Source organism: Rhinolophus hipposideros (assembly GCF_964194185.1).
Source record: "Rhinolophus hipposideros genome assembly, chromosome: 1".
Lineage (NCBI taxonomy): Eukaryota > Metazoa > Chordata > Mammalia > Chiroptera > Rhinolophidae > Rhinolophus > Rhinolophus hipposideros.
The window spans coordinates 55,182,488-55,205,532 of record NC_138047.1 but is presented as its reverse complement, the minus strand read 5'-3'; the positions used below and the strand labels follow the sequence as shown (position 1 = coordinate 55,205,532).

At 39.6% G+C, this 23,045-nt stretch overlaps 2 protein-coding genes across 4 annotated transcripts in view; both read left to right on the top strand.

The window, feature by feature from the left end:
• The window catches only part of SCARB2 (scavenger receptor class B member 2), a 61,173-nt gene extending 48,464 nt beyond the window's left edge, over positions 1-12,709 (top strand). The window contains exons 8-12 of the mRNA XM_081053904.1: positions 2,538-2,656; positions 4,208-4,281; positions 5,660-5,711; positions 8,387-8,545; positions 10,051-12,709. Coding sequence (XP_080910030.1) covers positions 2,538-2,656; positions 4,208-4,281; positions 5,660-5,711; positions 8,387-8,545; positions 10,051-10,089 — 443 coding nt within the window. The 3' untranslated portion in view covers positions 10,090-12,709. The remainder of the gene's footprint in view (positions 1-2,537; positions 2,657-4,207; positions 4,282-5,659; positions 5,712-8,386; positions 8,546-10,050) is intronic.
• Positions 12,710-17,352: 4,643 nt separating this feature from the next.
• Positions 17,353-23,045, top strand: part of NUP54 (nucleoporin 54) — a 30,147-nt gene continuing 24,454 nt past the window's right edge. The window contains exons 1-4 of one of the 3 annotated variants that reach the window (XM_081049028.1): positions 17,388-17,508; positions 18,204-18,365; positions 21,268-21,351; positions 21,448-21,600. In XM_081049028.1, the coding sequence (XP_080905154.1) occupies positions 17,442-17,508; positions 18,204-18,365; positions 21,268-21,351; positions 21,448-21,600 (466 nt within the window). In that variant the 5' untranslated portion in view covers positions 17,388-17,441. Of the gene's footprint in view, positions 17,509-18,200; positions 18,366-21,267; positions 21,352-21,447; positions 21,601-23,045 lie in introns of all 3 variants that reach the window. The other 2 variants (XM_081049027.1, XM_081049029.1) reach the window with 2 other exon arrangements.

Genomic DNA, 23,045 nt, shown 5'->3' with positions numbered 1-23,045 from the left:
ACCATGTTTTGTAACATGGCTATAGAATGGTAAAAAAGAGAAAAAGAAAAAAAAGAAAATTATTGGCTCTCCTGTAATGTTTTTTATTGCTAGAATGCCATGTTGTGTTTTTTCTGGGCAGTAGTTTGAAAGTCTTAATAGTAATTATAGCTCATGTTTACCAGGACTTCCTAGTTAGAACCAATCACTGTTTTAAGGGCTTTCCATAGTTACGTATAGTTAACACATGTAATGCATTAACTGGCTTCATGTGCAAAACAATGCTAAAAAGAAAAAGCGGAGAACTTGGTAATGAGAAAGTACAGTATCTTGGTAAAGAGTCTCAATGATTTCGAAGCAGAGTTTGTTTTAAACCCTGATAGCACATTTCCCAGTGTTTCTTAAGGTCTGAACTACTCCGCTCCTTTCCATGAATGAGGTGGAATTACTGGTGGTACAGCCAACATAAGCATTTTCATCTTGAGGACTAGTTGCAACAATCACGTTGCATAATTATTCACAGTAGCTTTGCTAGAGAGACATCCAGTGGCCTCTTTTTATAGTTGTGGAAACCAGGGATCAGAGAGGCAACATGATTTTTATAAAATCCTAATCTTTCAGAAAGTCCCTGCTGAAACTAGCGTCTCTTCATATTCATACTGTGATTCTTTTTAGAATACAATTCCTCTTTACAATTTCTCTTGAGAAACTTTGTAACCCCTTTCTCCTGAATAAACTTGTCCTTTTCTCCTGAATAAAGCAACGTGCTAACTTTTCCCCTCTTGTGTAATTGGTTTGAAAATCTCCCTTTGCGATAAATCTGAGGTCAGCAGTATTCGCCCTATCCAATGGAGCATTGCTTCCCAAACCCTGCCTTGCATCAGGTTTATCTAGAGACTCATTAAAAATATTTGTTCCAGGGCCCAAACACTAGGGCCCCAGAATCTGTCTTTTTCACATGAACTCCAGGTGGTTCTCATGAAGATAGTGCCTACGTATTTGGGAAGCACTGTGCTGGGGAGCATAGCACCCCTTACCTGGAGATAAGACCAAAGGTAAATGGAAACAGGTTTCTGCTTCTGACCTCTCCTGCTGTCTTCCTGGGTGAATAGACCTAGTAGAGCCCTGCCCACTCAGCCCAGGTACCTCTGTCTCCTGACACAAATGTAGATATATTTTTCTTGTTTTGTGAACATTTTGCTTCCTCAAGAAGTTGATGTCAGAATCAATAGAAAGATTCTACTTTGCAAGAGTCAAACCTCTTGCTACAATTTTTTTCCTCTTGCCTCTTTATGTATTCCCAAATGTGGACTGAAAGGTTAAACTCTCCAGGGTTATTCTCAAGTGTTTTGAATTCTCTAGGAGAACATTTTGGGTAGTGGGATGAATGAGTGTTCTGGAGTCAGGCAGATCTGGGTTTGAGTCCTATTCTAATCGTTAGCACATTGGTCAAGTTGATTAAGGAGGGTTCCAAACATCAGTTTTCTCATCCATAAAATGGGGCAATTCTAACTTTCTTGGAAGTTGTGTGAAGGTTAGAGATCGTGGATGTGTAATACTCAGAACAGTGTCTGGCCCTTATTAAACCCTCAATAGATTTTTAAAAATACATGTTAGAGGTGACTGTAGGTCATAAAGAAGGAAATTATGGCTTTGTGAAACCATTTTAGGAGTAAAGAGCAAAACACTTGTGTATGTGACAGATGATGTGTATTTTGAACCATGGGCTAATAGATATGTAAGTTGATTTAAATTACTTGCTAATAAGCTAATTTCTCTAAAAATATATATTTCCCTAGCAGCAATTATTGGGTACCTCTCTCCTCTTCAGTAACAAAATCTAGAGTAGATATCCTTTAATAGCTTGTTTCCCTATTTGTTTCTTAAAATGAATAGAAAAAAAAACCCAGAATCTTCATGTGGGCAGACCTTGATCTAGTCAGAGGCTGGGCAGATATCAGGACCAGGCTAAGTCTTAAAAAATTCTGCAGGAGAACAAAGCCTGTTTTAGGTAAAACAAAAACAGAAAAGCAAGCAACAAAAAGTCCACTTACTGGTAGAGAATGATAGTTGAAACAAATGCTTTCAAATGAAACATCCTCAATTCAATTAGAATTCTGCCTCCATTACCCGATTGTCGGATGTCTCTGTGGCTGAATTTTTTTTTAACTTCTCTGAACCTCACTTTCCTCAAATGCAAAATGAAGATAATAGTTCTAACTTAATAGGGCTGTTGGGAACATTCATTAAAATAATGTGTATTACACATAAAATAATGTGTAATAATGTGTATTCAGTAAATGTTTGTTGAAGAATAGACAATGTAGCCAGGACTTCAGTATATATTGTGGAATAAAATAATGAGATGTCAGAAAATGAAGTAGAAATCCTAAACTAAGAGGTGTAGAATGGAACTTGAGCCTGCCCTCTCCCACCCAAGTTTACTTAATGTATAACCCCCCCGCTACCTTAGGAACCAGGTTTGCGGTCAGCAACTTTACAATCATCTTAGCCTTTTTAGAACCCCATCATTCATTTCTGTTTTCCTTAAAATGCAGGTGCACCTATTATTTTGTCTTTCCCACACTTCTACCAAGCAGATGAGAAGTTTGTTTCTGCCATAGAAGGCATGCATCCAAATAAGGACAATCATGAGACATTTGTGGACATCAATCCTGTGAGTACATGCCTCTTCCTGCACAGAGCATGTGTTTCCTTCTGTCTGTACAGTGTTCACTGGTTTAGACCTTAGCAGTCTCAAGAAATACACTTTTTTTTTATTTTTATTGGGCAATATTGAAGAACAGTGTGTTTTTCCAGGACCCATCAGCTCCAAGTCAAGTCGTTGTTTTCAATCTAGTTGTGGAGGGTGCAGCTCACTGGCCCATGTGGGAATCGAACCGGTGATCTGTTATGAGCACTGCGCTCTAACCAACTGAGCCAACTGGCCGCCCCAAGAAACACACTTTTTCCTTTCATATATGATCAAGTGGAGGAAACTCAGCTCAATACAATGTGATGCATAGTCTCATAGTCCTGTAATTATAAGGCTGAATTCTGTGGATCTAATATACAGAAACACCAGCACACTTGCTTTTACAAAAAAGCAACAGTGAAAGTTCCATCACTGAAAACAACTAAGATTGGACCCAGGTAACCTGCTCAATCTCTGTCACCAGCCTTGGACCTGAACATGTACACATTTCTCTCATTGGGGCACAGGACAACAAAGTAGAAGACGTTGCCAAAAATGTTTTGATTGAAATTTAAATATTCATATATAGATTAGCTTCAGTCACTTTCGGCAAACCCCTTCCTATAGGTACGTTTGAAGAGTTTATTATATATTATTAGTTTAAAAGGCACCAGATATACATACACTTAAATCCTATATTCATAGAGGAGAAAAACAAAAACCATGTTAAAAAGACGTGAGTATTATTTCATAATGTGACAGTAGGAACTCTCACTGTAGGAACTGAATTTAAGGTCAGATATCTTCATTCTTGGGCCTTTGAACACATGACATAATAAAAGAAAAGCAAAAACATTCTTTTAGCACAGCAGTGTCTGGGGACTTCACGCTTAGCTACACTCACTGCATTTGTATCTGAGAAATCGTGGTCTTATTTTTTTGTGGATAAGATCAGGTGCGGTTTTTTTTCCCTTTTCTCTCTTAGCCATCAGTAAGTTCTTTTTCATCAACCGGACTGTTAGCAGGTGCTTGTTACCAAGGGTGAGGCCTCAGTCCTATAACCTTCGTGCACGGGGAAGATGACAGTAACTGCTTTTCCTGCTGGGTGGGCCTTGACCATACTTGGGTACCATTTTCTGGCAGTGACCACTGTCCTCTTGACAGGGTATCTTTTGGATCTCCCATCAGCCTGGGTCATCTAGGGCTTTGCTTTTCAAAGTGACAGCATCCTGGGAGCTTGTTAGAAATACCCAATTTCAGGCCCCCCCAGACCTACTGAATCAGAATTTGCATTTTAACAAAACCTCACATGCACATTAAAGTTTGAGAAATATTGACCCACCAGGCGCCTAAAATAACCCACAGTTCTCATTCTGTTCTGGGGTCAGTTTTCCTTTGTCCCGCTGTGCATATCAAACATGGTAGTGGTCACTCTGTTTATCAAAACCACACAGAAATGGTTGGTGCTCTATTGAAAAGAAAAGTGTGTTTGTGGTTTTAATAATGTTTTCTTTCCACTTCTCTGATTTGCAGTTGACTGGTGTTATCCTAAGAGCCGCCAAGAGGTTCCAAATCAACGTTTATGTTGAAAAACTAGATGACTTCATGTAAGTTTTGCTTCTTTCTACCGAGGCAAAGGGCAGTTTTGCTACATTAACTTTCAGGGATAGGCATGACCAGCATTTTCTTAGGTTACTTTGGTCTTGGAATGTATCTGTTTTACCTTACCAAATATAGAGGTAGTGCTTTCCATGGATCAGGCATTGTTCTAAGTACTTGGCATACATTAAACTCATTTGTTCCTTACAATAACCCTGTGTTATCCTCATTTCACAAATGAGCCAAATGAGACCCAGAGAGGTTAAATAACTCCTCACAAAGCTAGAAGGCTACAGGATCTGCTCTTACTCACTCCACTTAGCTTTTCCCTCATCTTAAGTCTGGTTGTCTCCCTTTCTTTCTTTCCCACTGCCCGGCCGGGCCAGCCACAAGCTCCACTTGGATAGTTAAAATGGTCTCTTGAGTCCAGCCTTTCCTCCCCACACTCCATCTAGAAACCACTGTTTAATTAGAATTCCTAAATACAGTCTCCTGCTCAAACTTTTCAGTGGGACTTGTTGGGATATGAGGAAATGCTTATGATTTAATGTTGAATGAAAAACAGGATGTAAAACTATACAGCATATGTGTCTACTTTTTTTATCTATGTACGTATGTATGTATGTATGTATGTATGTATGTATCTATCATCTATCCATCTATAAAACTTGGTTGATTCTCCCATTGAACTTGCCAGATTGAACCCCACATGTCATGGATCTTCCTAGGAAGCAAATGCGTTTGGCAAGAATGCATTTTGTCACTTGTGTAACAGTATACTTTACTAGTTAAGATCTAGAGCTGTAGAATCAAAATGGAATTATTGTCTTGGCTCCATCACTTGCTCATGTTGGTCTTGGGCATATTACTGTGAGCCATAAATTCCTCGTCTTAAACCTGGGACAGTAATAACTACTGCATGGGACTGCTGTAGGAATTAAATGAGATGATGTCTCCAAAACACCAGACAGAGCTGGTACATGGTAAATGCTCAGTAAGTGATTGCTCCGGACTCTTGTGAAGAGAATACTTAGCGGCCTGGTTACAAAACCTTCTGAGAACAGGCAACATTGTTCTGCCCTCCACAGCCTCCCGGCTGATAACTCTTTGGAGAATACTAATCACCTGGGTGAATTTGTTTTCAGCATCTTGTATTTTGTTAAAAACAGTTTACATAAACGTGCAACACTTGGAATTTCTAGACTGACAGATTGGAATCTAACTTCTGATTGATATGTTTGCAAAGATAACTAAGAAGTCTGCATGAGTTTCAAGTAATTCAATGATATAAGTGTGTTGGAATTTTCATATAAAATTTTCTCTCCAGACCAGTGTGCCATCACAATGAGGATGTCTATAAAATGATCTCATCTTTTGTCTTTGTAGTGAAACGGGAAACATTAGAACCATGGTTTTCCCGGTGATGCATGTCAATGAGGTGAGTCCTAAGAGAGAGCCACCAGTATGTTTTACTTGTGGAAGCTTGGGAATCTTTCATTATGATATCTGCTTTTGTAGCTATGTGTCATTTAAGATGTGAGAAAGGGGGAAAGGTGGTTTGCAAAACCCTGTTTGTCCTCAGAAAATTTATGTGTTTGCGTGAAGCCACCTATGACTGAGATTTGAAAATGTCAGAAAGAAATTTCCTTTCTCACAAACATGTTTGGGTGAAACTCCCTTCTGAGAAGCCAGTTATGTAAGGCACAAAATGCAAAGGTCAGCGAAGCAATGTCAGACACGGCTGAAACAGAATAAACAGCCAACTCTCAGAGAGATGTCCAATTAAACCTTTCTTTGTGTCTCCTCCTTTTTGAAACCCTGCCAGTTTGTAAAATGTCATAATTTTACTGTTCCTTAGTTGAGGAGAAGGAAAAGAGTAAAATTAAAATAACTGACAACATTAATGAAAATTTGTTTGAGGTGGTTAAAGAAATGGTTTTAAAAAATGTGATACATGCCTATTAATTTCAGGGATACATGGTGGCTTCAGCCTTCATAGCATAGAGTTTTTTCTACTTACTGGTAAATACACATATATCATGAATTACAGGAAACAGATCCTGTCTTATTTCAAACAAAAGGAGTTTCCCTGAAGAAATATTTCTTTCACTGTGTGCCTACGGAAATTTATGTCTAAATATTAGGTGTAAATTGAAATTTCTTAAATAAAAGTATATTTTGAAAGTTCAGAAAATATTCCCTATTTAACACCTGCGATAAGTTATTTTCTGAATCACATATCACATTTACTGTAGTTTTGTGTCCTCAGTTTCCCTGTCTCTTCCAGCAATTTTGAGGGGAAAATTGCTTGGGTTTTCTCCCTCGATAAATTCTCAATTGGCTGGCTTTTGTTTTTAACAGCATCATTTTTTAAAGTTTATATTATTTTTCTCTTTTCCATAAAAATATGTGTTCTTTGTATAAAATTTAGTAACAAAGATTAGCAAGAAGAAGGAATATTAAAGTCATTTTTTACAAAACCAGAGCCAGACTGACATGTTTTTAACTTGTTTTATTTTCCTCAACAATGTGTTATAAAATTTTTTCTGATAGCAACTTTGTAAAAAAAAAAAAAGCCAATTTAATGGTTTATAGTTTGTAAAACTAACATGTGTTTTTTATAGAACTCTTAGGAAACTAAAAAAAATATTTAAAAAGAACCACTGATGAGCTTATCACTTAGAGAGAAATGCGATTGACATCTGCTTATGTTGCCTCAGTATTTTTCTGGTTTTGATATTACATAGTTGAGACCATATTGTAGACACAGCTTTATATCTTTTTTTCTTTATTTAGCATTATATTGGTAGCCACATTTATAAACTTTTGAAGAGTTTATGATTACATTGCTAAGAGAAGGCGCTCATTGTTTTATAGGAAAAATTCAGACAATGTTTACCAATTTAGAAGACCTATATTGTAGTTGATCTTGGGTCGTCATTATTATTTTCAGGGAGGGGCATGAAAGCAGGGCTTTTTGAAAATGAGGAATGGCCCTGCTCTGCCAGTTTATGTTCATCGTCGCGGCATATTTGAAGTACCCTTCACTCGAACTTTTGCTTTGATTTTTTGTTGTTGTTGTTAAAGACCCTATTGAGTCCAGAGAGACCTGAAACTGACTTTGGAGGTTGCACTCCCACTCCTTTCTTCCAGAGGAGGAGACTCTGACCTTGATGGGCCTTAGCCAATTATTGGAAAAACCAACCCTAGGTCCCCAACCTCTGCCTCAATCCAGTGCAATCCAGGCAATCCAATTGCCTGAATTAAGCACAAAGTCCCATTTGTTGCTAATAATTTTTATGTAATTAAGCTTTTTAGATACCTCACCCATGACAGTTTAAGGTGATAATACCTTTGCCCTTCAGACAGAAAGTGTTATTCTAGAACATTTCCTTAGTTAGAATACCCTCTGGAACTCTGGTTAGCCGCAAGTCTTCCCCTGAACACTTTCTGTTGAGACCTCTGATTAGTATAGATGTAACCAAGAGAGAAATTATACTTTCCACATACCATTTTTACAGTGTTTCATTCATTTAATCTACTGACATTAATTGAACACCCACTATGTGCAGGGTGCTATACCCAGTGTTGAGGTGACTGAAACAAAATGATTGCCTTCGAAGCCCTCACAGTCACAAGGAGACCAACATGTAAAGAGAGAGTTACAATGCAGAATGAGAAGACAATGATGGAGGATTTCGGAAAGTGAGCTGGAAGCACAGAAAAAGGGCCTTTAACCAGGCCAGAGGTGACCAGAGAAAACCGGAAGGAGGTTAGGCTGAGTTGGAATTTGAAGAATGAATTGAAGTTGTCTGATACAAAACAAGATGATACTATCTCAGTATTTCTGAATACTTTTTCCGTCCTCCTTCCAACCTATTTTGAGAGTAAAACTTGTCTTCAGGAGAAAAGGGAAGCTGTTAATGAATAAATGCCCCCTCTAGTTATTCTAATTTATAAATTGATTTTCAGTATCTCTGGTTTGCTAACAGACGGACATACCCAAACTGGGTTTAATGATTTGGAAGAAAGATACAGAAGAAAAAAAAAAAAAAAACTTTACACACCGGATATTTAGTAATCAAGGCAATACTATTTTCTTGCCCCTTCTAGAGTGTTCTCATTGATAAAGAGACTGCAAGTCGACTGAAGTCTGTGGTTAACACTACTTTGATCGTCACCAACATACCTTACATTGTCATGGCACTGGGTGTGTTCTTCGGTTTGGTCTTCACCTGGCTTGCATGCCGAGGACAGAGATCTATGGATGAGGTGAGCAGTGACTGAAGGAATTTCTTTCTTAGTGGGTAACTTTGCCTGAAAAATTCAACTGGTCTTCATTGAGGGGCTGTCAGCTGGCTCATTAGGGTGGGTTCTGCGGTTTTATGCTGGGCACAGTGATTTCATGGTTATATGACTGCTGGACCAAATGAGAAGCAAGGGAAGTTTGTCAAAGAAGGAGTGATAAAACGGTACTGTCCAATGCTTGGGGCTGTCTTGATGAGAATGGATCTCTGGGAGTAAGCTTAATGTATTTAAAAATAATCTGAAAGAAGAGGAAAAATGTATAACAGCCAAGCACCTGGTGTCAGACTGCCTGGGTTCAAATCCAGGTTCTGCCACGTAATAGCTGTACAACCCTAGAAACTGCACCTCAGTTTCTTCATTTGTAAAATGGGATAATACTCCTCTCCCGGCGCCCCCCAGGAGTTTTTCATGAAGATTAGATGATGTAGTAAATATAAAGCACTTGGCCCAGTGTTAGCAGTTAGTACGAACTCAAACATTAGTTACATGATAAAACAGCCATAAGATTATAGAGCAAGGCAACCAGAAACCTGCTTGGAAAGAGTCCCTGATATATTATCGGAAAATACCTACCACTGAGTGATCATTGCATAATAAATGATTAACGCAGGGTTGTAGTTACTTTCCTAGAGGGATAGGAACAACCCCAAATAGATGGAATAAACAGAGTTAGCTGGACCTCCCTAAGTGACCAGCAGGCCAACCCAGGGGTCTAACTACTTTTAATGAGCCTTTTCTATAAGAGCCTTTCTTAAATTTTCAGCAGCTTCCCTTTTTGCAACAAAGATTGTTTTTGTGTTTTTGTTTGTTTTGGTTTTTTTGCTCCTAGCTGTCTCAACTAAGTATTTTAGACACATAGAAATATGAAATGAAACAGGTTAAAACCATCTGAATCATATTAGCCTAGATTTCCCTATCTTCCGTGTTCTATTATGTGTCTTAACCTATGCTCATCACATTAGCACAAATTAGATGTAAGGAAACTGCTTTGCCATTTCTACCTGTGGATCTTACCTCCAGTCTGACATTGGACAGTCACCGAGATTTTCATAAGCACAGATGAAAGCCCGTGTAAATGTTATCACTACTCCTACAATTAACCATCTTCACTAGTCAGCAAGCAAACAATTACTGAGCACCCACCACCATTTCAAAGACATTGTTCTCTGGGTAGGTGTCAAGCCAAGAAGAAGGCAAATTCAATAGAGTGTGATGAGGGTTATCTTCTGGGTGAATACAAGGAAGGGGATTGCTCCAGGATCCAGGTGGGGTGGTCAGAGCAGGCCTCCTTGAAAGGGTTAGGGCTGAATGTTAAAGGAAGCGCAAGAAGAAACAGGCCAAGGGAACACAGAGGTGAGTGGGACTTCCTCTCAGCTTATTCTTCCCCCTCCCTCTACCACCCCATCCCTCTTTTCACATGGGCAGAAGTTTCTGACATGAACACCGAAATTCACTGTCCTCTTTCACAGGGAACTGCAGATGAAAGAGCACCTCTCATACGAACCTAACCATGGCCTGAGTCTAGTGAAGGAACCGTGTTGTGTCATCTTGACCTGAACCACGACGTGGGGAAACCGGCCGTGTCCTCACAGGCTTGTTGTCTGTTAGGAGAGGAGGGAGAAGACCCAGAGCTGGCAAGTGATGAGAACGTTCTGACTGGAGGTTAAAGGACATGTTCGCCATTAGGCTTTACAAAATCCTGTGGTCCCTGACCAATTGTCTTGTTTTTCATGTCTAGCAAGTATTTAATAAACTCTTGTACAGTACAATTGTTGGTTGTTGGGTGCTGGTAGCTCCAGAATTTTGTGACCACTGTTGTGGTTATAATATCTCTGCATCACTTGTTACTGCTACTTTGGCTAACCTTATTCGATATGCTTCATTCACCAAACTTTGTACTCAAAATACATACATACCATTTTTTGTTGTATTCCTCCATTCATTTCACCCAAAACCAGGAGTAAATAAGAGTTCGGAACCCAGGGTACAACGGTAGCCTCATTCAGTACATCATTCAAATGCATCTAATTTCCTCTTAAAAAGTTATATGTTGCATTTCATGCTAATCGTCAATTCATAATTCCTCCAGGAAAAGAAGTCGGCCTTCTGACTACTTGCATACTGGATAGGAATCAAGGAAGGAAGGGGTTGGGTGGGGTGAGGTAACCATGGGTTAATAGCGATAAGCACCTGAGGATTTTTTACTTGTACTTTTGAGTCGAAAGAATGCATAGATAATGTTGGTGAGCACAAGTACAGATATTTCATATAGAGTAGAAGTAAATGCTAGTTCTGAGATAGTTTGTTACTTTTTTAGTCGAAATGATCTTGATGTGGAAAGGTGCTCCTGGGAGAATGTTGTCAGTAACTGATATTCCACCCCCAATCACCCTTGTCAAATATGATACTGTATTAATTATAATACTGTTGTGATTATTTGTAAAATTGTTTATGAATATAGGAAATCCATCCACAACCTAAGTTGCACATACATTTCAGGAAGTCTGACTACACTAAAGAGACATTTTTTTCTGAGGCAGTCTTTTTGGTAACTTTGAAATTGCTTTTATAAATTGTTCTTTCCTCAAATTCCGTTCGTTTCAATGTTTTGTGCCTCACTATCACTTACTGACTAGAGAAAAATGTATCCTATACTTCCTGTGACTGTTATCTTGCTGACAGAATGAGTGTTTTAAAATATTGCACAGAACATGCTTTTAAGAAAGGTCCACTGGGACAAAAGTCGGGCCACCGCTCTTCAGAAGACCTCTTGGCTTTCAGTGTAAGCTAAGTCGGAGGACTGGGAACCATCATATGTCATAGAACTCAAACATATTTAAGGGCATATTTTTTTTTATTCTCAAAATTCAGTACTCACTTTTGATTGAGAAACGTATACAGTTATCTGGCAAAGTGCACATAGAATTTCTTAACAACTGAATCATTCTACAGGACTTTTTGTTTAAAATTGGATTTCAATGTCAACTAATGAAGAAAAAAAGCCACGGGTTTTCCAAATATTCCTGTTTGGGGGTAATAACTTGCTTTAGTTTACTTGCCCCAATTTTCCTTCTGTCTACTTAAGCAATATGTGATATGTTTCTCTGCTTGAAAGGGCAATTCTTTAAACTCTCAACATCTCTATAAATTAAGGTAGAACTTATAGATACCCCAAATAAGCAAAATGTGAAAAGCTAAGTTGAAAATATTTTGTCTTCAATAATACCAAATGTCTAGATTTTTTGAATTTATCAATATTTAACTAGGTAATTTGCATATTTATATGCACTTTTCCACACTGATAAAACTTATAAGCCAGAGCGTACTCATTGGTTCATCCTATTATTGGGATATAATCATCTGTGAGGAGGAAATTTTTAATTGAATGATAACAGGTAATGATGTGTACCTTTAGACTGAAGCCCACACAGGCAGGGAGACCAAAAGCATATTACTAGCATATGAATCTTAATAGTTACTTGGCTTAACATCATGTTTAATATTTTCCTTCTGAGAAGTCTGTGGCCAACCCATCAACTGCAATCAAGATTATAGATTCGTTAAGAAAAATAGTTTTAGGTTGGAAATAACGAATTATTCCTCCTGTTCACTCTCTGGGAGCCATTATCCTGGAAATGCCCCTAAAGTCTTTATGGTTGCCGCAGTCACAGAACACCGAAGTCCAGCACTGTGATGCTCAACTTAGGGGCAAACCAGAGAGAGGTTACTTCACTTCTCTCAGGGAGTTGAAAATTGGGAATTGAACACAGGGCAGGAAGTGGGCTTTGCCACTTTTAGCTCCAGGCTTTTCCCACTAGGTTTTATTTCCTCACTAACGATATAGTGGAACCAGTATGATACAACTCACCCCTATTGGGGTTTTTACTTTAGGGAAACTAATTTTTTATTTAAATTGCTGGAGATATGAGTTCCGCAAAAGGTGACCTTTATACTTGGCCCTCTGAGCATTATTACTGTAGGTAATTGCTTGTGGCTATTAAAATATTGACCAAAATACTCTTCATGTAGCTTGTACAATTGGTTCATTTCATGTGATTCTTGACATGTTTATTTCTACCCTTAAAGCAATGCAGTATTTCACTAATAAAAAACACTGTTTATATGAAATTGCACTGGAAATTGTATGTTATGACATCGAATGCCCAGTTGTCTATGGAGTTTCATTTGAAAGATGCTGTTTACCCTCTTGTCTGACGCTGGCGTGAGTCACACCCCTTGGAGAACCTCTGATTTCAGCTCAGCTGTGATGGACAGTGATAGGCAGCTGGACAAGTCCCAATTCAAGCAGGTCGCAGGCTGTGCTTTTCTGCCTCAGGGCTTTCTCCAGAGCCCTGGAAGCCCCTCAGGAGCAAAGGGGAGTTAATACCCCCAGGTCAAGAATCAGCTGATAAATGTTCCAGTCTTAGGCGCATTCTACATGGTTCCTCATTAGGATTGCCCACAGTGAAAATTGCTTTCTATTATCATTTCTTCATTTCCTGTCTCACTCTCCACCCCCTCACTGCTGTTTCCTCCCAGACAATCTACCTGCACTAACATCCTTATTCAGGTCTGCTTCCAGGTAAACACAAACTGAAATAGAGACAAGTCCATTGGGAAGGGCTCAGCAAGATCAGAGAGCTAGTGATTGGACAGGTATTAAACTGTTGTTTCTGGGGATATTTGGGCTAAAGTTATTAGTCAAAAAATTCAGATCAGCTTTAAAACCTCTCCCATCCCAATAGCATTGCATTTTATTTCTGAAATCAGAGCAAATCCAGAGCAGTCATGAACTATCTAGCTCAGTGTTACAAATGTCCTTCTGTATTAAGGACACTTGCTCCCTAGCATATGTGCTCCCGAGGCATCCCAGATCTGATTTTAGCGGGCATATGTCATATTGGAACTTCCTTGTACTTATTTCTGCTAACTCAAAGGTACATAGAGGCACCTGGAACTTTGTAACATGCCAAGCCTAATTATTTCAAATCAAGGAGTAAGAAAAATCCAGGAAATATATTTAAAAGAATACTAATAGGGGCTGACATGTACTGCCAGGTATTAAAACATGCCCATGAACAATATACAAGGCATGTGAGTGATATAAAATACAAAGTCCAGAAACATGGACACACATTTAACCCAAGATGCAAGTCTCATTTCCAAGAATAACTAGTTTTTCATTTATTCAACTAATATATTTTTTAAAAACTTTATTGAGGTGTAATTTACATACCATAAAATGTACATTTACCCGTTTTAAATGTACGATACAATGATTTTTAGTAAACTTACTGAGTGTAATTTTAGAACATTAACACTGCAATAAAATCAAGCCAGTTTGCAGTCAAGTCCCCTTCTCAGCCCAACTCCAAGCAACCACTAACCTATGTTCTGTCTCTACAGATTTGCCTGTTCTGGACATTTCATACACGAGTAAATATAATCATACAATATGTGTCTTTGGGGCCTGGCTCCTTTCTACATTATACTTAAAAATGTGTTCAACCAATTTCATTGTGTAGCCTCTTTATGCCAGGCACTATAAACTAGGCAACTAATGACCAAAAAGAGACATATGGATCTTACGGTCTCGTGGGGAACAGACAGTAACCAAATCATCATAAATGTAAAATTTCAACTAAATTTCAAGATGCTGTTAAAACAGCACTGAAGTTACATTTGACTGAGACTGAAGAATAGGTGTTAATTAGGCAAAGCAAAGCATTTGGGAGGGAACAGGAAGTGTCCAGGAGCAGGAAAGAACAAGTTTACAAGGGACTGGGGAAATGTTTGGCTGGAGATCATGGAGGAAAGAAGAGTGGCAGATAAGCCTGGAGAGAAAGGCAGGAGCCCAAACTGGGAATTCCTAAGCCATGTTAAAGATTTTGTTCCATTTTAAGACCAACGGGAAGCCATTAAAGTGTTGTAAGTTGGGTTGTATGGGGGAAGGAGGGGAATGGGAGACAAGAAAGGTTTGTTTAGAAAGACCCACTCTGGCTGCAGGGTGAATAAATTGGAAGAGAATCAATGTGGATTCAGGGACGTCAGTTAGGAGGCTGTTGAGTTATGGTATGTCTCTTTGGGGTCCTCATTGGCATGAAAGATGGATCCAGTCTGAGAGTCACCAACCTCCTGTGTGAATTCCACAAAGCCACGTTGTATGGGTTAAGTAATGGGCTTTGTTTTGGAAAACAAAAATGTATAGGGCCAGGACAGCTAAAAAAGGGAAGGCACAGACCCTTCATTCTCCTGTCATCACATGGAGAGGCAAGCTGAGGGCCAGAGCAGTGTTTGGTCTCTGTAAGAACATATATTCACCGTCTAGTTCCCCTTTGTATCGGGCAAGGGTGAAGAGGCAGTCTTGTCAATGGAGGAATACACAAGCTGCTGAGCAATAGACAGTTTGAATTTGGGATACCACTAGTTTATTGGAGTCTGGGAATGCCAGCTGTCCACGGAATGTTACAATCTCCACTGTTGGGGTGAAGAAGGTATCAGTTCAATGAGACTGAGCTTGGGTGCCGCCCCTTCCTCTAAGAAAAGGGGGAAAACCCAGCCACCGCTAGCTCATTCTCCAGGCAAGCCAGAATGAACGGCTAGGTCACAGTTCTGCTCATTGCACTGCAGGGGCTACTAGCATCTACTAGGTAGGGGATGGCAAACTTTTCTGTAAAGGGCCACATAGAAAATTGTTTTGGCTTTGCGACTTTCTGTCACAGTGACTCAGCTCCGTTCTTTTAGTAGCATGAAATCAGTCATAGACAGCAGATAAACAAATCGATTTGTCTGTGTTCCAATAAAACTGTATTTACCAAAATAGGCAGCAGCCCATATTTGGCTTGTGGGCCGTCATTTGCTGATCCCTGGTCTAGGCAAGAGATTATGATCATTTGAATCAGGGAGATGGCAGTGGAAACGAAGTGTTTTAGAAATGCTTAAAATATAAAATATGTAGGACTTGGAGATGGATATGGGAAAGGCAAGGAAGAGGGACCTATCAGGGAACTCATTCATTCATTCTACAACACTGAATAACGGCCTATCATGGGGGCAGACACTAGGGATACAACCAGTAAATAAAACAAAGTTCCCTGCCCTCATGGAGCTTACATTAGATTAGGGAAGCAGGGGGATAAATAAATAATCAAATAGGTGGTGGTTCGTGCTAAGAATACTAAAGTAGCCAGTGACAGGAGTGGAATGTGCTATTTTAGAAAGGTGGCCAGGGAAGCCTTCCTACCAAAAAAATATTCACCCATTCTTTTTTTTCTTTTTCTTTCCTTCTTTTTTTTTTTTTTTTTTTTATCCCCCGTCTCCCCTTCCACCTATAACTTCTGAGATTCTACTCTTCTGGGTCTTCTCCTATCTCTGTGGCTACTTCTTAATACTGGTGCTCAACTGCATCCTCTTCTCACTTGATCCTCCCCTCTCTGACAATCCTTTCGACTTCCTGACTTCAGTTACAACCTAAACATGGGCTGCTGTTCCACCTCAGTCTCATATACTCAAATGACCTGCTGTATATCCTCAAATACAAGTAAAGAAAGGAACTCACTTTTTCTTGTCTTCTCCCCAAATTCCCATTACTGGGGAATGGCATCACAAGCTACCCAACTGTACAAGCCAGAAACCAGGGACTCTTGCCTGACTCCTCCTTTCCCTTCCCTCCACAGCCCATCAATCAAGTCATATGCTTCTCAGTCTCTGCTCCTGGGTCCTCACCCACGTATCAGAGCCCTCACTGGGACTCCTGCAATCACCACTATAAGCATTACTCTTTTGAATAGGTAATTAATTCACATTTTCAAAAAGCATAAAAAGGGTTTATAGTAAAATGTCTTCCTACACCCATCTCCTAGCCACTCAATTCATCTTTCTAGAAGCAACCGTTATTCATTTTTTAAAATTTATCTTTCCAGGAATATTTTATACGGGTATGTATATTTATATATTCCAGCCCTCTTTTTCCCACCCCAATTTTTTCCCACCCCTATAGTGTTCTAAATTGTTTTTCCTGTAATTTGTCTTTGAGATTTCTTTTCGGTACATAAAGAACTTTACGGTTCCCATTTCATGTCTGAATAGTATTCCTTTGTATAAATGTACCTATTTGAACAACCCAGTTGTTTCCAATCATGTATTTTTATAAACAACGTTGTAATGAATAACCTTGTATTCCATAATTTTGCCGAGTCATTTACAAGATAGCATTGCTGGGTCCAAGGACATTTGTGATTTTGACACATACAATGGCTTTTTGTCATTTGTTTTTATTTTTATTAATTATACAAGCACATAGATTTAAGAATCAAATAATTCTACAAGGTCTGTGATATCAAAATAAAACTAAAAGAGAGCCATCATTCTCAGAGGCACCGCTTTTAGCCTTTAAAGAAAAAAAGACATGACACGATTCTTGGTGACTTCGGCGTTAGCAGTATCCAGTGGCTCCATTATCCATATCCCCAAATGCGAGATGAGGGTTTGGCCCTCTTTCCTCCCTGTCTTCATCATAAACACGTATTCGGCCTTCTGCACACCTTTTCAAAGGGACCTCACTAAGGTAGCTTTTAAGGGCGCCCAGGTGGCACGTCACTGCAAGCTTCCCAGCATTTCACCTTGGTTGTGACGCTCGGCGCCACGAGCAGCCACAGAGCCCCGGAAGCTAACCGGCCGGGGCGTTCCCTCGCCCGCCTCCTCCCACCCCGTTTTGCGTGAGTGGCGGCCTCATAGGCTGGGCCCGGAAGGAGGCGGGCCTTCGCGGTCCGGGGGCGGTGTCCCCGCCGGATCAAAAATCGGAGGGCACCCAGTATCGCGGGAGCAGCGGCGCGGGGTCCTCTGGTTCTGCTCCTCCGATATGGCCTTCAACTTTGGGGCTCCCTCGGGCACCTCGGGCACCGCTGCAGCCACCGCGGCCCCTGCGGGTGAGTGAGCCCTTCCGGGCCTCCTTCCGGGGAGGAGGGGAGGCCTGTAGTCCCGACCCTCGGTCCGAGACTCTGGCTCGGGGATCCTGGGGTCTCCTGCCGCCGCGGAGACTGCGGCTCCGGGAAAGGGCCGGCGGCGGCAGAGGGGGCCGAGGCGGCTCCTGAGGAGGCCGCGGGGGGCCCGAGGCCCGATCGGGAGCTCGCACCCTGCGCGTGGGCCCCCGCAGGGCCCTGCCCTCCTGAGGTTCGCTTCCCGCCGCGGGGGAGTCGGACTCCGGGAGACGGGGGCTGTCCCTCCGTGGCCTTGCGGGGGACCTGCCCGCCGCTCCCCGCCTGAGCCTCCGCGGCGCGCGGGAACGCGCACGTGGCTCCCGCTGCTGGGCCCGGCGGGGATGAAGCTGGGGGACCCCTGGGTGCTGCCCTGCGGCTCCTCCGGTCCCAGCCCCTGAGAGGCGGGAGCGTTCGCGCGGCTCCTGTGGTCCCCGCCGAGGGGCTCCACGCCCCTGCCCCTTCCTCCTGGTCCCACCTCCTCCGCTTTCGTAACCCGTTTGGAGCAGTCAAGGTTTGTCGTTGTTCACTTCGGGGAAACTTCCTGCAGACTCTTCTAATCCTTGTCTCGCTTTTTCTTTTTCTTCTTTCTTCTTCCCCCGCTCCCCTTTTTAAAATTTGTGTTTCTTCGCCTACACGCCTAGCAGGATTTGGTGGGCTTGAGACTGCCAACTCCACCGCCGGTGGGTTTAATTTTGGGGGTTTCGGATTAACTGCTAATCCTGCAGTGAACTTTAATATTGGGAATTTCGGTGTTTCTACTACCTCGGCGACTCCGTTCAATTTTGGTAACAGTCTGGCAAGTGCAGGTAGATACTGCGGGTCGTATGTGTAACGAATGCTGGGAGCTGGAGTCCAAGAATATATTTTGTGGTTTCTAGAGTTTGGGAAAGAAGAGCGACTTGTCGAATAAGGAAGGGAAATTTATCTCCTAATGTCCAATGGAAACATTTGTTATCAAGTTTTGACTCTTAAAATATTTAGTTTGGGGAAGTCTTGCAAGTTATGTTCATTTGTTTGCATTGAAGTGAACAAAATACACCCAGTGATAAGAATTTGGAATGTATTATTATCATTTTGAGTAGACTATATCTTCCAAATTATTAGCTATCTCTTCCAAAGTATAAACTTAGCAGTCAGGCCCATTTTCCTGGGATTCTTGGACTCCTGCAGTCATTTTTCATTTTTCCTGCATCTTTCATTGGAATTTCATTTTATTGTCTTTGTGTTTCCCAAGGGAACAAGTCTTATACGAACAGCAGTAACCTGTCTCGTTTTTTAACCTGTATAACAATAATAATGTATTTCTTTGTTCAACTCAGCCGATTAATTAGTATATGTTCTATAACATATGTAATTATAGAAAGAATCCCCAATTCTTTGCGGGATAATTTGAGAAATGATCCAAGAGAGCAATTTAATTTATTGTCATCACTGAGTTTTAAAAGGTTGGCTAGACATCTTTGCATTCAAAAATAATTATGAAGATTTTACTACGTAAATGGATTGTTTGAAACTCATTGGAAATTTTGCAAAACACAACCTATAATGTGTGTATATGTATAAATTTAAAATAGGTCTACGTATACTTTACATACAATGACACAGAAAAGTCTTGTTTCTCAGCTGCTCGTATATGAATTTATTGTCCATATTCTCTTACATTATGCCACGTATGCCCATGCCAATTCTATGCATTTGGTAAACATTATTTATTCCCTAAAACTTATTTGGGAAGTCTGGTATTTTATGCAGTTACTTGTTACTGTAGTGTGAATATCACCTTGGCATCTGATTTGAAAACGTTTTGAAGAATACTTGAAAATTCCAAAGATAAAATAATCCACTATCATTAAGATAAATTTAAAGTGATCATATATCATTGTCATTTGGTACGTTTGCTTTTCCCCGTTTGCTTAAAATTGGCACTGGGTAAATCAGAAACATTATTTTGAAATTGGTGTTTCTGAACAAAGCCACCCAGCTGTACTGTAATTCACCAACAATAAGTAAACCTGTTGGTTATTTGCTTGATTTCATGTTCATGTGGAGTTATCACTGTTCAGTTTTGAGTTGTGATACTATTAACTGTTTTTTAACTGCTTTTATATATGTTCAACAACAACCTTCAGCAAAGGGCTGTTAGAAATTCTTGTTTACTTTTTTATTTTATATCCTTGCAGATCCACTATTACTAATAAACATCTTTGGTATTATGGAGCATAAGATCCTGACTGATATTTTTGTTCTGTAGCCAATTCGGAATATCTCTTCATTTTTCTATGGAAGAGAGGAGTAATGAAACAGATTTAAGAACCACATTCAGTACTTTACATGATTTGTTATCAAAAATGTTCACAGTTTTGTACTAGCGCAACAGAGCCTACAGTAAAAAGATATTTGGTTGTGCCTGCATGCAACATGCAGTCTGTCTTGAGTAATTTTCCATATCAGAATTAATGATGACTATCAGAGGGCTGGTTTTTTTTCCTTCTTATATCTATTATGTTGAAATATTGATGAATCTCTGTCTCTTAGACCAGAAATATATGAGTAAAAGTTAGAATCCCAGAAAACCTGCAGCAGAGCTCAGAGAACACCAATCATTCGAACATTTGTCTTAAAAGTCTTTTTGGCACCACATTGGTAATCAGGTAAAGACTAACAATGAGGAAAACACATGAAACAATTTTAGATTAGCTAGTATTCCCTTCCATTCATATGTCAAGTTAGATATAGTTAAGATTAATTTCGTCTCTACACTTAACCCCAGAATGAAATTTGTGTATCTGTCAGAGTTGCCCAACCTTCTGAACCTATCACAGGTTCAGAGACCTGTGGAAGCTCTGCCCACCTTCCCTGCCACAGCCTTTTTCAGTTGTTTTTTTTCCCTTATCTCCTCCTTCAAGAAACACATTCTTGTTGTATAGAGATCAGTATATTGGTATGTTTTCTTTGAAAAGTTGCTTAGTTTCAGTGGAGACTAAGGAGAAAAACAAGCTAAAGTAAAATATAAATTAACCAAAACCAAGGTTGCACACTGGCAGCACACTCTGCCGTTCCGATCTGTTGGGCACACGATTTTAAAAACGTTTGAATTAGCTGCAAAAACACAATTGAATTAGGGTTTAAGATTCTGTACATTTCATGTAGAAAACCTAGCTCTATTTCTCTTGGGGGAAATGAGAATATATAACACTGCTAAACTACCATCCTCCTGTAGCAATAATCTGATGGAATTCAGGGACTGCTGCCATTTTTAAAAACAGTTCCCATGGAACAGTTCCACCAGTCAGTAAATACCAAGTCTCCTCCGCTCATTAATGTTACCAGCCTAAATCTTGTAGGCATTTGAATTTGCAACCCCTACTCTAAAAGTACATACGTAGTCATTTTAGAGTTTGTTAAACATGATGGCAATAGGCTGAACAGGTTTTCTCAGCTGTAACTGTTAATCATTCCTTTAGTTGAAGGGTATATATTGCATTGTGGTATTTCTACTTAAAATACTTAGTCGCTTATTTCTTACAACATATTGGCTTCTTGATTAGTGTGTGTTTTTTTAAATGATGTTGAAAGTAGAGAAAGGAAAATTAGATCAATATATTTTGTTTTTATATGTAGTAATTACTTATAAAATAATTTGAAAGAGAAATGACCTCTTAGGTATAAAAAAGATTCTATTTTATTTATCCCCTTATAATTAATTAGGTGGGTTCGGAGGATTTGGGACAACATCTACAACAGCAGGTTCTGCATTCAGCTTTTCTGCTCCAACTAACACAGGCACTACTGGTAAGAGGACAATTTTAAGTCATTTGTAGAAGTAAATGAGCTGGAGGTCCGATTTTTAAAAAAAAATTTAACTCAATTTCAATTTTTCCTTCAAAGGGCTTTTTGGTGGTACTCAGAACAAAGGTTTCGGATTTGGTACTGGTTTTGGCACAACTGGATCTAGTACTGGTTTGGGTACTGGTTTGGGAACTGGACTGGGATTTGGAGGATTTAATACACAGCAGCAGCAGCAGCAGCAGCAACCAGCTAGTAAGTATGAGATTTTCATCTTCCAACGTAAAACCGTAATAATATAGCTAACATTGAATGCACTGATCAAAACCCTTTAGTGGATACCTTTTTTTTGATAAATTATATATGTTATTTTACAGGATCCAAAAGCTGCTTCTCATGTTTATATATGGTGATAGCAACTGGGGAGAAGACTGATTGGCATGATTAGGATTATAAGGCCTCTATATTTTGTATCATTTCATTTAAATTTTTTGTTCTTGCTAAATAAAAGTAACACAAATATAGAGAACACAGAAGTCCAGCTTAATTATATATAAGGTGAACAGCCTTGTAACCACTGCCAAAGTCAGGAGAGAGACCCTGGCCATCCGCTTTAGCAGCCCTCCACATTCCCCTCCCAATCAATCCCTGCCCCATCAGAGGAATTACACTTGGGCCTGTCTTTTATGGTAACCACTTCTTTACTTTTATAGTTTTGTCATTCACGTGTGAAAGTAAACGGTATTGCTCTATTTGTCTTAAATCTCTGTAAGCTCCCCTTTAGCTCTCTTTCTTCTTTATTTTTCAACTTGTTGAAGAAATCAGCTCATTTGTCTTATAGAGCTTTTCAGTGAGGCCTTTACTGATTGTACTCTTGTGGTGTAATATAACGTATTCCTTTGTCCTCTGTATTTCCCGTAAGTTGTGTTGGATCTAGAAATGTATTTATGTTGATAGTTCAGGTATTTGTTTGCAAGACTATAGGTAGTCGTGTTGTATCCTTTATCAAGAGGCGTATATTGTCTGGGTTGTCTATTGTTTACGGTGTTAGCCGTAGCTGTTGGTGATCATTGCGTAAATCCATTAATTCATTAGGGGTTGCAAAATGGCTTTATTCCAACCCTATGATTCCTTTTCTATATTTTTGTGGGAATACTTCTATAAAGAGAAACTTTACCTCATTTACTATTTGGATGATTCTTTCCCTTTATTATCAGTTTTCAAAATAAAGTATTGGTTCCCTATCATTCTCCAAAGTTGACCAGTTAATTGTTTTTTAATGTCAGGAACTCAGGTATTTAAACTGTTTGATACTTTTTAATCCATTGCAGTTATCTTTCTTCATGCTTAAATGGTTCCATCTTTGTTCCGTGCAAGCCTCTTCAACACAGGTGTACAATTGGTTTGATAGCTTCCTTACTAGCTGGTGTGGCTGTATGGTCCAGGGTTATCTTGTATGGAATAATTTATTTAATTCTCATAACGAGAATGGAGATTCTCTTGTTATCTCCATCTTATAGTTGAAGAGAGGAAACTGAAAGATCGTGACTTCCATATACTTCCCAAGAAGTGGTATAGGAACATGGAAATTCACGTTCCATGACTTTCAGTGTAATACTCATTTCTCTTCTCCACAGAGAAATTTGAGATTTTAAGAGAATAAAGATTTAAAATAACTATTATATATATGTCTTAAAATC